Genomic DNA, 13886 nt, shown 5'->3' with positions numbered 1-13886 from the left:
TCTCTCTATCTAACCTATAATTTCCTATTTTCTCTCTATCTATCTAACCTCTAATTTACTGTTTTCTCTCTATTTAACCTCTAATTTCCTGTTTACTCTCTATCTAACCTCTCATTTCCTCTATTATCTCTATATAATCTGTAATTTACTGTTTTCTCTCTATCTAACCTCTCATTTCCTATTTTTTCTCTACCTAGCCTCTCATTTCCTATATTCTCTCTATCTAACATCTCATTTCCTATTTTCTCTATATCTAACCTCTCATTTCCTCTATTCTCTCCATTTAACCTATAATTTCCTATTTTCTCTCTATCTAACCTATAATTTCCTATTTTCTCTCTATTAGCCTCTAATTTACTGTTTTCTCTCTATTTAACCTCTAATTTCCTGTTTACTCTCTATCTAACCTCTCATTTCCAGTTTTTCTCTATCTAATCTCTCATTGCCTCTATTCTCTCTATCTAACCTCTCGTTTCCTGTTGTCTCTATCTAATCTCTAATTTCCTATTTTCTCTCTATCAACATCTCATTTCCTCTTTTCTCTCTATCTAACCTCTCATTTCCTGTTTTCTCTCTATCTAACCTCTCATTTCCTCTATTATCTCTATCTAATCTCTAATTTACTGTTTTCTCTCTATCTAACCTCTCATTTCCTCTATTCTCTCTATCTAACATCTCATTTCCTGTTTTCTCTCTATCTAATCTCTAATTTACTGTTTTCTCTCTATCTAACCTCTCATTTCCTCTATTCTCTCTATCTAACCTCTCATTTCCTCTTTTCTCTCTATCAACATCTCATTTCCTGTTTTCTCTCTATCTAACATCTCATTTCCTGTTTTCTCTCTACCTAACCTCTCATTTCCTGTTTTCTCTCTATCTAACCTCTCATTTCCTGTTTTCTCTCTATCTAACCTCTCATTTCCTCTATCTAATCTCTAATTTACTGTTTTCTCTCTATTTAACCTCTCATTTCCTATTTTCTCTCGATCTAACCTCTCATTTCATATTTTCTCTCTATCTAACCTCTCATTTCCTATTTTCTCTTTATCTAACCTCTCATTTACTGTTTTCTCTCTATTTAACCTCTAATTTCCTGTTTACTCTCTATCTAACCTCTCATTTCCTGTTTTTCTCTATCTAATCTCTCATTGCCTCTATTCTCTCTATCTAACCTATCATTTCCTGTTGTCTCTCTATCTAATCTCTAATTTCCTATTTTCTCTTTATCTAACCTCTCATTTCCTGTTTACTCTCTATCTAACCTCTCATTGCCTCTATTCTCTCTATCTAACCTCTCATTGCCTCTATTCTCTCTATCTAACCTCTCGTTTCCTGTTGTCTCTCTATCTAATCTCTAATTTTCTATTTTCTCTCTATCTAACCTCTCATTTCCTCTATTCTCTCTATCTAACCTCTCGTTTCCTGTTGTCTCTCTATCTAATCTCTAATTTTCTATTTTCTCTATCTAACCTCTCATTTCCTGTTTTCTCTCTATCTAACCTCTCATATCCTATTTTCTCTCTATCTAACCTCTCATTTCCTATTTTCTCTCTATTTAACCTCTCTTTTCCTCGTTTACTCTATTTAACCTCTCTTGCTAGATGAATAATCAAACCCACCTTCTCCCTCCCTCACTCTCCAGGAGTGGAAGAGATGAGCTGTGTGCCCAGGCTTCAGTGTCCCAGTGAGTGTACGTGTCTGGAGACTGTGGTACGCTGCAGTAACAAACACCTCCGTGCGCTGCCCAAAGGCATCCCCAGAAACGTCACCGAATTGTGAGTTCCTCCTCAGAACATCAAACATTTCAATCATACGAATGTTTTATGATAAAATCAGGTGGAACTTTATGGACATGAGCAGATTGTAGTAATGTAGTCAAGACAGAAGAAAAATGGAGACAGACAGAAAGGGAGAGAGAGAGAGAGAGAGAGAGAGAGAGAGAGAGAGAGAGAGATGGAGATGGAGAGAGAGAGAGAGAGAGATGGAGAGAGCGAGAGAGAGAGGAGGGAGAGAGAGAGAGAGAGAGAGAGAGAGAGAGAGAGAGAGAGAGAGAGAGAGAGAGAATAAATAAACATTTTAGTTCTTCTCTCAGACATCCATCTCGGCTCCCAGAGGCCCCCAGGCCTAACACTGATGTCACTCCCACTACGAGGGCCATGGACTGTGTGTGTGTGTGTGTGTTTGTGTGTGTGTGTGTGTGTGGACGTATTTAACTATACTTGTGGGGACCAGAAGTCCCCACAAGAATAGCAAACCAAGAAAAATTTTACCAACTGGGGACATTTTGGTCAAATGCTATTTCTAGGGGGTTTAGGGTTAAGGTTGGAATTAGTGTTAGGGTTAGAATTACACACACACACACACATATACACACACACTGTCTTTAGTCATATAATGCTCCACCGTTATTACCCCATCTCTATGTCCTCTCTGCCCCCACCTTGCCCCAACACTCACACACACACACAGATAGTTAAAGAGGGGTATAGGTGGAGGGAGGGAGGGAGGGAGGGAGGAGATAGAGAGCGGTGTGGGGGGAGGGAGGGGAGGAGGGAGATAGTTAGAGAGGGGTGTGGGGGGAGGGAGGGGAGGGAGGGGGAGATAGATAGAGAGGGGTGTGGGGTGAGGGAGGGGGAGATATATAGATAGAGAGGGTTGTGGGGGCAGTGCTACTATCTGACAGGGGGTTGTTAGGGTTAATGGTCTGGCCTTTCTCTCTCTGTGGCTTTAGAAAGGGCTCTGAATGCTGGCATTTCACACAAGTATTAAACTGTGAATATCTGTCTGTCTCTCCACAGGTATCTAGATGGGAACCAGTTTGGCATGGTGCCAAAGGAGCTGTCTACCTTTAAATACCTCCAGTTAGTGTGAGTGTGTCTACCTGACAAACCTTTATATTTAACTGGTGTTATTTGGCAATGTGTAGGGTGTCCAATCAAAAACGCATCTTTTGACCGATCACAGGAGGTTGGTGGTAGTAACTGGAGTGGAATCTGTGGAATGGTATCAAATACATCAAACACATGGTTTCCAGGTGTTTGGTGCCATTCCATTTGCGCCGTTTCGGACATTATTATGAGCCATTCTGACCTCTTTTCAGCCTCCACTGGTGTAGATACTCCTCTAAAAAAAACAATGGTCCAAACCTCATGTCTCAATGACAATCAGTTCAAAAGTTATTGGAGATTTTACCATTGTAGGATGGCCAAAATTAGGGTGAATAATTCAATGGAGGCCAGAGAAAAAAATTAGTTGAATACTCTGGAAAAGATCATTGCATCAGCTAGGCTGGATGCTGTGAGTGTCATGATTGTTATGTGAAGTGGACCAAGCCGCAGCGTGATATGCGTACATCTTTTAATGAGTACTTTTGTCAAGGCTGAGGTGTATGTGGTGTGGGAGTCAGGCGCAGGACACCGAAGCTTAATCCAACAAAGTTTACTTGTGAAACCACAAGGCAAAGATACAATGATCGACCTCAAAACAAAACAGAGGCGAGCAATTACGCAACTATGCGTAAAACAATGAAACAACAAAACAGAGACAAACACGCAGCACTACGGACAGGCGAAAAACAACACACAACCTAACCAATACAAAACAGGCAACTTATAGAACACGTAATCAGACACAAACGGACACAGGTGTAATAGACAGACAAAAGCAATCAAACATAGAAACATTCAACGGTGGCAGCTAGTACTCCGGGGACGACGAACGCCGAAGCCTGCCCGAACTAGGAGGAGGAGCAGCCTCGGCAGAATCCGTGACAGTACCCCCCCCTTGACGCGCGGCTCCAGCCGTGCGCCGACCCCGGCCTCGGGGACGGCCAGGAGGACGCGGACCCGGGCGCGTGGGATGCCCACGGTGGAACTCAGTCAGGAGGGATGGATCTAGGATGTCCCTCCTAGGCACCCAGCACCGTTCCTCCGGACCGTACCCCTCCCACTCCACGAGATACTGGAGACCACTCATCCGGCGCCTCGAGTCCAAGATGGTCCGGACCCTGTACGCCGGGGCCCCCTCGATGTCCAAAGGGGGCGGAGGGGTCTCTCCTATCTCATCTTCTTGGAGTGGGCCAGCTACCACCGGCCTGAGAAGAGACACATGGAACGAGGGGTTAATATTCTTGTAATCAATAGGCAGTTTTACCTGTAACACACCTCGTTCAATCTTCTCAGGACTTTAAAGGGCCCCACAAACCGCCGACCCAGCTTCCGGCAGGGCAGGCGGAGGGGCAGGTTTCGAGTCGAGAGCCAGACTCGATCTCCCGGTGCGTACACCGGTCCCTCACTGCGGTGGCGATCGGCGCTCGCCTTTTGTCGACGGATGGCCCGCTGCAGATGGACATGGGCAGCGTCCCACGTCTCCTCCGAGCGCCGAATCCACTCATCCACCGCAGGGGCCTCGATCTGGCTCTCGCGCCATGGTGCCAGGACCGGCTGATACCCTAAAACACACTGGAAAGGTGTTAAATTGGTGAAGGAGTGGCGGAGAGAGTTCTGGGCCATCTCTGCCCAGGGGATATACCTAGACCACTCCTCCGGCCGGCCCTGGCAATAGGACCTCAGAAACCTACCCACATCCTGGTTGACTCGTTCAACCTGCCCATTGATCTCTGGGTGGTACCCCGAGGTAAGGCTCACCGAGACCCCCAAGCGTTCCATGAACGCCCCCCAGACTCTGGAGGTGAACTGGGGACCTCGGTCAGACACAATATCCTCGGGGACCCCATAGTGCCGGAACACGTGGGTAAATAGGGCCTCAGCGGTCTGTAGGGCAGTAGGGAGACCCGGCATTGGGAGGAGATGACAGGCCTTGGAAAACCGATCCACAACGACCAAAATGGTGGTATTCCCCTGGGAGGGGGGTAGGTCGGTCACAAAATCCACCAAGAGGTGGGACCATGGTCGTTGTGGAACGGGCAGGGGATGTAACTTTCCCCTGGGCAAATGTCTAGGTGCCTTACACTGGGCGCACACCGAGCAGGAGGAGACATAAACCCTCACATCCTTAGCTAACGTTGGCCACCAGTATTTCACGCTAAGGCAGTGCACTGTCCGGCCAATACCTGGATGTCCAGAGGAGGGTGATGTATGAGCCCAATAAATAAGGCGATCACGAACCTCGAGCGGAACGTACGTCCGCCCCACAGGACACTCGGGGGGAGTAGGGTCGGTACGCAGTGCCCGCTCGATCTCCGCATCGACCTCCCACACCACCGGAGCCACCAGACAAGACTCCGGCAGTATGGGAGTAGGCTCAATGGACCTCTCCTCTGTGTCATACCGCCGGGACAGGGCGTCTGCCTTACCGTTCTGGGACCCTGGGATGTATGTGATCTTAAAAACAAACCGGGTCAGGAACATGTTCCACCTAGCCTGACGAGGGTTCAATCTCCTAGCTGCCCGGATGTACTCCAGGTTACGGTGGTCAGTCAGAATGAGGAAAGGGTGTTGAGCCCCCTCAAGCCAATGCCTCCACACCTTTAGGGCCTGGACTACAGCTAACAGCTCCCTGTCCCCTACGTCATAATTACGCTCCGCCGAGCTGAGCTTCTTAGAATAGAACGCACAGGGGCGGAGCTTAGGTGGCGTGCCGGACCGTTGCGACAGGACTGCCCCAATACCGGCCTCGGACGCGTCTACCTCTACTTGGAATGGTAAAGAGGGATCCGGATGCGCCAGCACCGGAGCCGAGGTGAACAGGTTTTTCAGTTTGGCAAATGCCCTGTCCGCCTCAGCTGACCACTGCAAGCGAACCGGACCCCCCTTTAGCAGGGACGTAATGGGAGCTGCAACCTGTCCAAAGCCCCGGATAAACCTCCGGTAGTAATTAGCAAAACCCAAAAACTGCTGCACCTCTTTTACAGTGGTTGGAGTTTGCCAATTACGCACGGCCGACACACGGTCAACCTCTATCTTCACACCAGACGCGGACAACCGATAACCCAAAAAGGAGACGGACTCCTGGAAGAACAAGCATTTCTCTGCCTTGACATACAAGTCATGCTCCAACAGTCTCCTCAACACTCGGCGCACCAGGGCTACATGCTCGGCTCGTGTAGAAGAGTACACTAGGATGTCGTCGATGTATACTACCACACCCTGCCCATGCATGTCCCGGAAAATCTCGTCAACAAAGGATTGGAAGACTGAAGGAGCATTCATTAACCCGTATGGCATGACGAGATACTCGTAATGACCCGAGGTGGTGCTAAATGCTGTTTTCCATTCATCCCCCTCCCTAATGCGCACCAGATTGTACGCGCTCCTGAGATCCAACTTTGTGAAGAACCGCGCTCCGCGTAATGATTCCGTCATAGTCGCAATCAGTGGAAGAGGGTAACTGTACTTAACCGTGATCTGATTGAGACTACGGTAATCAATACACGGGCGCAAACCCCCGTCCTTCTTCTTCACAAAGAAGAAACTCGAGGAAACTGGGGAAGTGGAGGACCGTATGTATCCCTGTGCCAAGGACTCGGCTATGTACGTCTCCATAGCCGCTGTCTCCTCTTGAGACAGGGGATACACACGGCTCCGCGGAAGTGCCACTTCTGTTTCGAGATCTATCGCACAATCCCCCTGTCTATGAGGTGGTAGCCGTGTTGCCCTCGTTTTGCTGAACACAAGTGCTAAATCCTCATATTCAGGGGGAATGCGCATTGCGGGCACTTGGTTCGGACTCTCTACCGAGGTCGCCCCTAAGGAAACACCTAGACATCTCCCTACACACTGGGCAGACCACTCCATAAGAGCCCTCTGTTGCCACGCAATGGTAGGATCATGGGCGCTTAACCAGGGAAGCCCCAGCACCACGGGATACGCAGGAGAGTCAATCAGATAAAACTGAATGATCTCCTCATGACCCCCCTGCGTCGTCATCTTAAGTGGTGCTGTGACTTCTCTGATCAACCCCGACCCCAACGGCCGGCTGTCTAGGGCATGAACAGGAAAGGGGGCTTCTACCGGCCGAAGGGGAATTCCTAACCTATAACAAAATGCACGATCAACAAAATTCCCAGCTGCGCCTGAATCTACTAGCGCCTTATGCTGGGAATGAGGTGCCACCTGTGGAAATCTCACAGGTATACACATGTGACCAACAGAGAGCTCTGGGTAAGTGGGGCGCCTACTCACCTGAAATGACTCCCCAGTGCGTGACCTGTTGTCCCCTCTCCCAGGAGACCCTCCCCAGCACCTGGCCGCGGTGTGTCCTCCACGGCCACAGTTGGTGCAGGGGATGGCCCCCCTCGGGTTCTCTCTCCTCCTCTCTCTAGCGCCAGCACCTCCGAGCTCCATGGGAATCGGCTCGGAGGTGCTGGAGGGTGGAATGGACGACCCCCACTCGGGACGTCCGCGGGTAGCCAGCAGGGTGTCGAGACGGATGGAGATGTCCACCAACTGGTCGAAGGATAGGTTGGTGTCCCTGCAGGCCAGCTCACGACGAAAGTCCTCTCGTAGGCTACACCGGTAATGGTCGATGAGGGCCCTCTCATTCCACCCCGCATCCGCCGCTAGAGTCCGGAACTCCAGGGCGAACTCCTGTGCGCTCCTCTTCCCCTGTCGGAGGTGGAACAGACGCTCCCCCGCCGCCTTCCCCTCAGGTGGATGATCGAAGACAGCCCTGAAGCGGCGGGAGAACTCCGTGTAGGTGATGGTAGCGGCGTCTATTCCCCTCCATTCGGCGTTGGCCCACTCCAACGCCTTGCCGGATAGACAGGAGATGAGGGCGGAGACGCTCTCGTATCCCGAGGGCGCTGGGTGTATGGTGGCCAGGTAGAGTTCCACCTGCAGGAGGAACCCCTGACACCCGGCTGCAGAACCATCATATGCCCTCGGGAGCGAGAGCCGAATGCCACTGGGTTCCGGTGCTGAGAGAGGAGGACTGGCCATTGGTGATGGGATGGTGTGAGAAGGCGTGGGCACCTCTCCCGTAACCAACCGGCGCAGAGTGTTGGACACCTCGTTCATGGCGGCCCCAAGTTGCCGGATCATGGTGTCTTGGTCGCTGATCCGATCCTCCAGCGACTTGGGTGCCGCCACTGCTCCTGCTGACTCCATACTGGTGTGTTGTTCTGTCAAGGCTGAGGTGTATGTGGTGTGGGAGTCAGGCGCAGGACACCGAAGCTTAGTCCAACAAAGTTTACTTGTGAAACCACAAGGCAAAGATACAATGATCGACCTCAAAACAAAACAGAGGCGAGCAATTACGCAACTATGCGTAAAACAATGAAACAACAAAACAGAGACAAACACGCAGCACTACGGACAGGCGAAAAACAACACACAACCTAACCAATACAAAACAGGCAACTTATAGAACACGTAATCAGACACAAACGGACACAGGTGTAATAGACAGACAAAAGCAATCAAACATAGAAACATTCAACGGTGGCAGCTAGTACTCCGGGGACGACGAACGCCGAAGCCTGCCCGAACTAGGAGGAGGAGCAGCCTCGGCAGAATCCGTGACAACTTTATACAAATAACAAAACAACAAACGATACGTGAAGTCTACAGGTTCACCAACACAAACCTTACAGAACAAGAACCCACAATAAACTAGTGCCAACCGGCTGCCTAAGTACGGTTCCCAATCAGAGACAACGAGAATCAGCTGCCTCTGATTGGGAACCACCCTGGCCAACATAGAAAACACGAACTAGAACGAAACATAGAAAATACAACATAGACACTACACACCCTGGCTCAACATTAAAGAGTCCCCAGAGCCAGGGCGTGACAGTGAGAGACCTGTGGCTAGCTGACAGGCTCACTGTTGAACTCGTCATCTTTCTTCTCCAATCCGGAGGACATAAAACAAGCTTTTTATTTTCTAAGCCTTTTACATTTAATTCAATTTGTGTCATGTTCATTTTGCGACCCACTGAAACAACTTTGCAGATGACCACCACAACATGTAAAATCCTCAAACGTCTCTGCGAGAAAGCGGCACCGCTCTGTCAACAGAGCTCGGTGCTTATTATCGGATGTATTATGTTACGAAATCCGACTTTTAGAATATAATGTTAATGATATGTTAAAGAAAGACCCCACTGAATCATATTTGTCTTGGTAAAATTTATTTTTATAACATAAGGAAGTGACATTTAATCACCAAAGCGCATTTTCAAAACCTGGGCAGAGTGGGTAGACACCCTAAAGTGTGTGATTTAACAGTGTGTTCTGTTCCCTTTCAGAGACCTGAGTAACAACAAGATGAACTCTCTCACCAATTCTTCATTCTCCAACATGAGTCAGCTCACCACACTGTAAGCACTGATCAGTCCACCTGTCCACTATGAGAACATTCAACCCCAAAAAACAACTCTTTAGTTTTCCAGGATCTGTTATAACAGGAGGGATAGATGTAAAGGTATACTCACTGTTTCTTACTCATTCCAGGATCCTGAGTTACAACTCTCTGCGCTGCATCCCCAGTCTGGCCTTTGGTGGACTACGCTCGCTTCGACTGCTGTGAGCGCCTTTTCCTATCCTATCTCTGTGTTTGTGGGGGGAGGGAGCCCCGTGTAGCTCAGTTGGTAGAGCATGGCGCTTGCAACGCCAGGGTTGTGGGTTCATTTCCCACGGGGGGCCAGTATAAAAAAAAAATGTATGCACTCACTAACTGTAAGTCGCTCTGGATAAGAGTGTCTGCTAAATGACAAAAAAAAATAATAATGTGTGTGTGTGTGTGTGTGTGTGTGTAGGCCAGTATGTCTGGTTAGAGAGTACATGTTGACAATCATAGAGTGACACTAGAGAAGCTGGTCTGGACACTTCGTAAACAGCTAGAACAGCCCAGCCCTAACACCTCTGATCTACTAACACACAGCCCTAACACCTCTTATCTACCAACACACATCCCTAACACCTCTTATCTACTAACACACAGCCCTAACACCTCTGATCTACTAACACACAGCCCTAACACCTCTTACTGAACTAACACACATCCCTAACACCTCTGATCTACTAACACACAGCCCTAACACCTCTGATCAACTAACACACAAACCTAACACCTCTTATTTACTAACACACAGACCTAACACCTCTTACTGAACTAACACACATCCCTAACACCTCTTATCTACTAACACACAGCCCTAACACCTCTGATCTACTAACACATAGCCCTACGTGGTCCTCTGTAGCTCAGCTGGTAGAGCACGGCGCTTGTAACGCCAAGGTAGTGGGTTCGATCCCCGGGACCACCCATACACAAAAATGTATGCACGCATGACTGTAAGTCGCTTTGGATAAAAGCGTCTGCTAAATGGCATATTATTATTATTATTATCTACTAACACACAGCCCTAACACCTCTGATCTACTAACACACAGTCCTAACACCTCTTACTGAACTAACACACAGCCCTAACACCTCTGATCTACTAACACACAGCCCTAACACCTCTTATCTACCAACACACATCCCTAACACCTCTTATCTACTAACACACAGCCCTAACACCTCTGATCTACTAACACACAGCCCTAACACCTCTTACTGAACTAACACACATCCCTAACACCTCTGATCTACTAACACACAGCCCTAACACCTCTGATCAACTAACACACAAACCTAACACCTCTTATTTACTAACACACAGACCTAACACCTCTTACTGAACTAACACACATCCCTAACACCTCTTATCTACTAACACACAGCCCTAACACCTCTGATCTACTAACACATAGCCCTACGTGGTCCTCTGTAGCTCAGCTGGTAGAGCACGGGGCTTGTAACGCCAAGGTAGTGGGTTCGATCCCCGGGACCACCCATACACAAAAATGTATGCACGCATGACTGTAAGTCGCTTTGGATAAAAGCGTCTGCTAAATGGCATATTATTATTATTATTATCTACTAACACACAGCCCTAACACCTCTGATCTACTAACACACAGTCCTAACACCTCTTACTGAACTAACACACATCCCTAACACCTCTTATCTACTAACACACAGTCCTAACACCTCTTATCTACTAACACACATCCCTAACACCTCTTATCTACTAACACACAGTCCTAACACCTCTTATCTACTAACACACATCCCTAACACCTCTTATCTACTAACACACATCCCTAACACCTCTTATCTACTAACACACAGCCCTAACACCTCTTATCTACTAACACACAGTCCTAACACCTATTATCTACTAACACACAGCCCTAACACCTCTGATCTACTATGTTGTGATTTTCGAGTCACTGTTCCTCTCTATCAATTTGGGGAATTGAAAAAGCTGCCTGCTGTGTGCAACGTCTCAATGGAGAGGAAATTCTCAAAGCTGCTAATGAGAACCTTGACAACCTTGTACCTAGCCGGAGGGGATTCCGGTGGGGTACCCCCACCCAGGTAGTGGCAATGCTGGCAACACTGGCTGCAGTAACCCATTGGGAGGGGGTCACACTCGGACAATCAGTGAGGGGGCATATTATTGTGGCCCTGGTGGCACAAAATAATCAAAGGTCTGACTGCAAGAAGTGGGAAATGGTTACAACGGGGGACCAGAGTGTTTGTGTTTCAGGGGAAGAGAGTGGATCTGATCTCCATCACTTAGGACATGACATAGGTTAATCAAATCTCACATTTTTGTAAATTTTTCCTCTATCTTGCATGCTTTCTCAAACAGCTGTAACTGTATATGCATTCGTAAATCAGGTCCTTTCTTGAGTTGGGCTCTGGGATTAAACAACTGTTGAGCATCTGAGTTTATGGTTGATTTTGAAGGAAAGGGGTTGAGTGTGTAAGAGTGTGTGTGTGTATGTATCCCACATCTGTTGCAAGGGGGTAAGGATGTTAGGGAGAATATAGGATGAACCACAAAAAAAAAAAAAATATGTGTGTGTGTGTGTGTGTGTGTGTAGGCCAGTATGTCTGGTTAGAGAGTACATGTTGACAATCATAGAGTGACACTAGAGAAGCCGGTCTGGACACTTAGTAAACAGCTAGAACAGCCCAGCCCTAACACCTCTGATCTACTAACACACAGCCCTAACAACTCTTATCTACTAACACACAGCCCTAACACCTCTTATCTACTAACACACAGCCCTAACACCTCTTACTGAACTAACACACAGCCCTAACACCTCTTATCTACTAACACACAGTCCTAACACCTCTTATCTACTAACACACAGCCCTAACACCTCTGATCTACTAACACACAGCCCTAACACCTCTTATCTACTAACACACAGCCCTAACACCTCTTACTGAACTAACACACAGCCCAAAAACCTCTTATCTACTAACACACAGCCCTAACACCGCTTATCTACTAACACACAGCCCTAACACCTATTATCTACTAACACACAGCCTTAACACCTCTTATCTACTAACACACAGCCCTAACACCTCTTATCTACTAACACACAGCCCTAACACCTCTTACTGAACTAACACACAGCCCTAACACCTCTTACTGAACTAACACACAGTCCTAACACCTCTTATCTACTAACACACAGCCCTAACACCTCTTATCTACTAACACACAGCCCTAACACCTCTTATCTACTAACACACAGCCCTAACACCTATTATCTATTAACACACAGCCCTAACACCTCTTACTGAACTAACACACAGCCCTAACACCTCTTGTCTACTAACACACAGTCCTAACACCTCTTATCTACTAACACACAGCCCTAACACCTCTTATCTACTAACACACAGTCCTAACACCTCTTATCAACTAACACACAGCCCTAACACCTCTTATCTACTAACACACAGTCCTAACACCTCTTATCTACTAACACACAGCCCTAACACCTCTTATCTACTAACACACAGTCCTAACACCTCTTATCAACTAACACACAGCCCTAACACCTCTTATCTACTAACACACAGTCCTAACACCTCTTATCTACTAACACATAGTCCTAACACCTATTATCTACTAACACACAGCCCTAACACCTCTTATCTACTAACACACAGTCCTAACACCTCTTATCTACTAACACACAGCCCTAACACCTCTTACTGAACTAACACACAGCCCTAACACCTCTTACTGAACTAACACACAGTCCTAACACCTCTTATCTACTAACACACAGCCCTAACACCTCTTATCTACTAACACACAGCCCTAACACCTCTTATCTACTAACACACAGCCCTAACACCTCTTATCTACTAACACACAGCCCTAACACCTCTTACTGAACTAACACACAGCCCTAACACCTTTTACTGAACTAACACACAGCCCTAACACCTCTTATCTACTAACACACAGTCCTAACACCTCTTATCTACTAACACACAGCCCTAACACCTCTGATCTACTAACACACAGCCCTAACACCTCTTATCTACTAACACACAGCCCTAACACCTCTTACTGAACTAACACACAGCCCAAAAACCTCTTATCTACTAACACACAGCCCTAACACCTCTTATCTACTAACACACAGCCCTAACACCGCTTATCTACTAACACACAGCCCTAACACCTATTATCTACTAACACACAGCCTTAACACCTCTTATCTACTAACACACAGCCCTAACACCTCTTATCTACTAACACACAGCCCTAACACCTCTTACTGAACTAACACACAGCCCTAACACCTCTTACTGAACTAACACACAGTCCTAACACCTCTTATCTACTAACACACAGCCCTAACACATCTTATCTGCTAACACACAGCCCTAACACCTCTTATCTACTAACACACAGCCCTAACACCTCTTATCTATTAACACACAGCCCTAACACCTCTTACTGAACTAACACACAGCCCTAACACCTCTTGTCTACTAACACACAGTCCTAACACCTCTTATCTACTAACACACAGCCCTAACACCTCTTATCT

General features: G+C 47.3%; 1 protein-coding gene across 1 annotated transcript in view; it reads left to right on the top strand.

Annotated features, from left to right (window-relative positions):
• LOC311100898 (slit homolog 1 protein-like) overlaps positions 1 to 13886 on the top strand; it is a gene marked incomplete at both ends in the record, with an annotated part of 199253 nt that overhangs the window by 134243 nt on the left and 51124 nt on the right. Inside the window, 4 exons of the mRNA XM_084141886.1 lie at positions 1643 to 1775; positions 2799 to 2867; positions 9209 to 9280; positions 9414 to 9485. Of these exons, the coding sequence (XP_083998012.1) occupies positions 1643 to 1775; positions 2799 to 2867; positions 9209 to 9280; positions 9414 to 9485 (346 nt within the window). The remainder of the gene's footprint in view (positions 1 to 1642; positions 1776 to 2798; positions 2868 to 9208; positions 9281 to 9413; positions 9486 to 13886) is intronic.

This window comes from Coregonus lavaretus (genome assembly GCF_964263955.1).
Source record: "Coregonus lavaretus genome assembly, chromosome: 25".
NCBI classification, from domain to species: Eukaryota; Metazoa; Chordata; class Actinopteri; order Salmoniformes; family Salmonidae; genus Coregonus; species Coregonus lavaretus.
The sequence above is the reverse complement of the archived record's forward strand: the minus strand, read 5'-3'. Positions and strand labels throughout refer to the sequence as shown.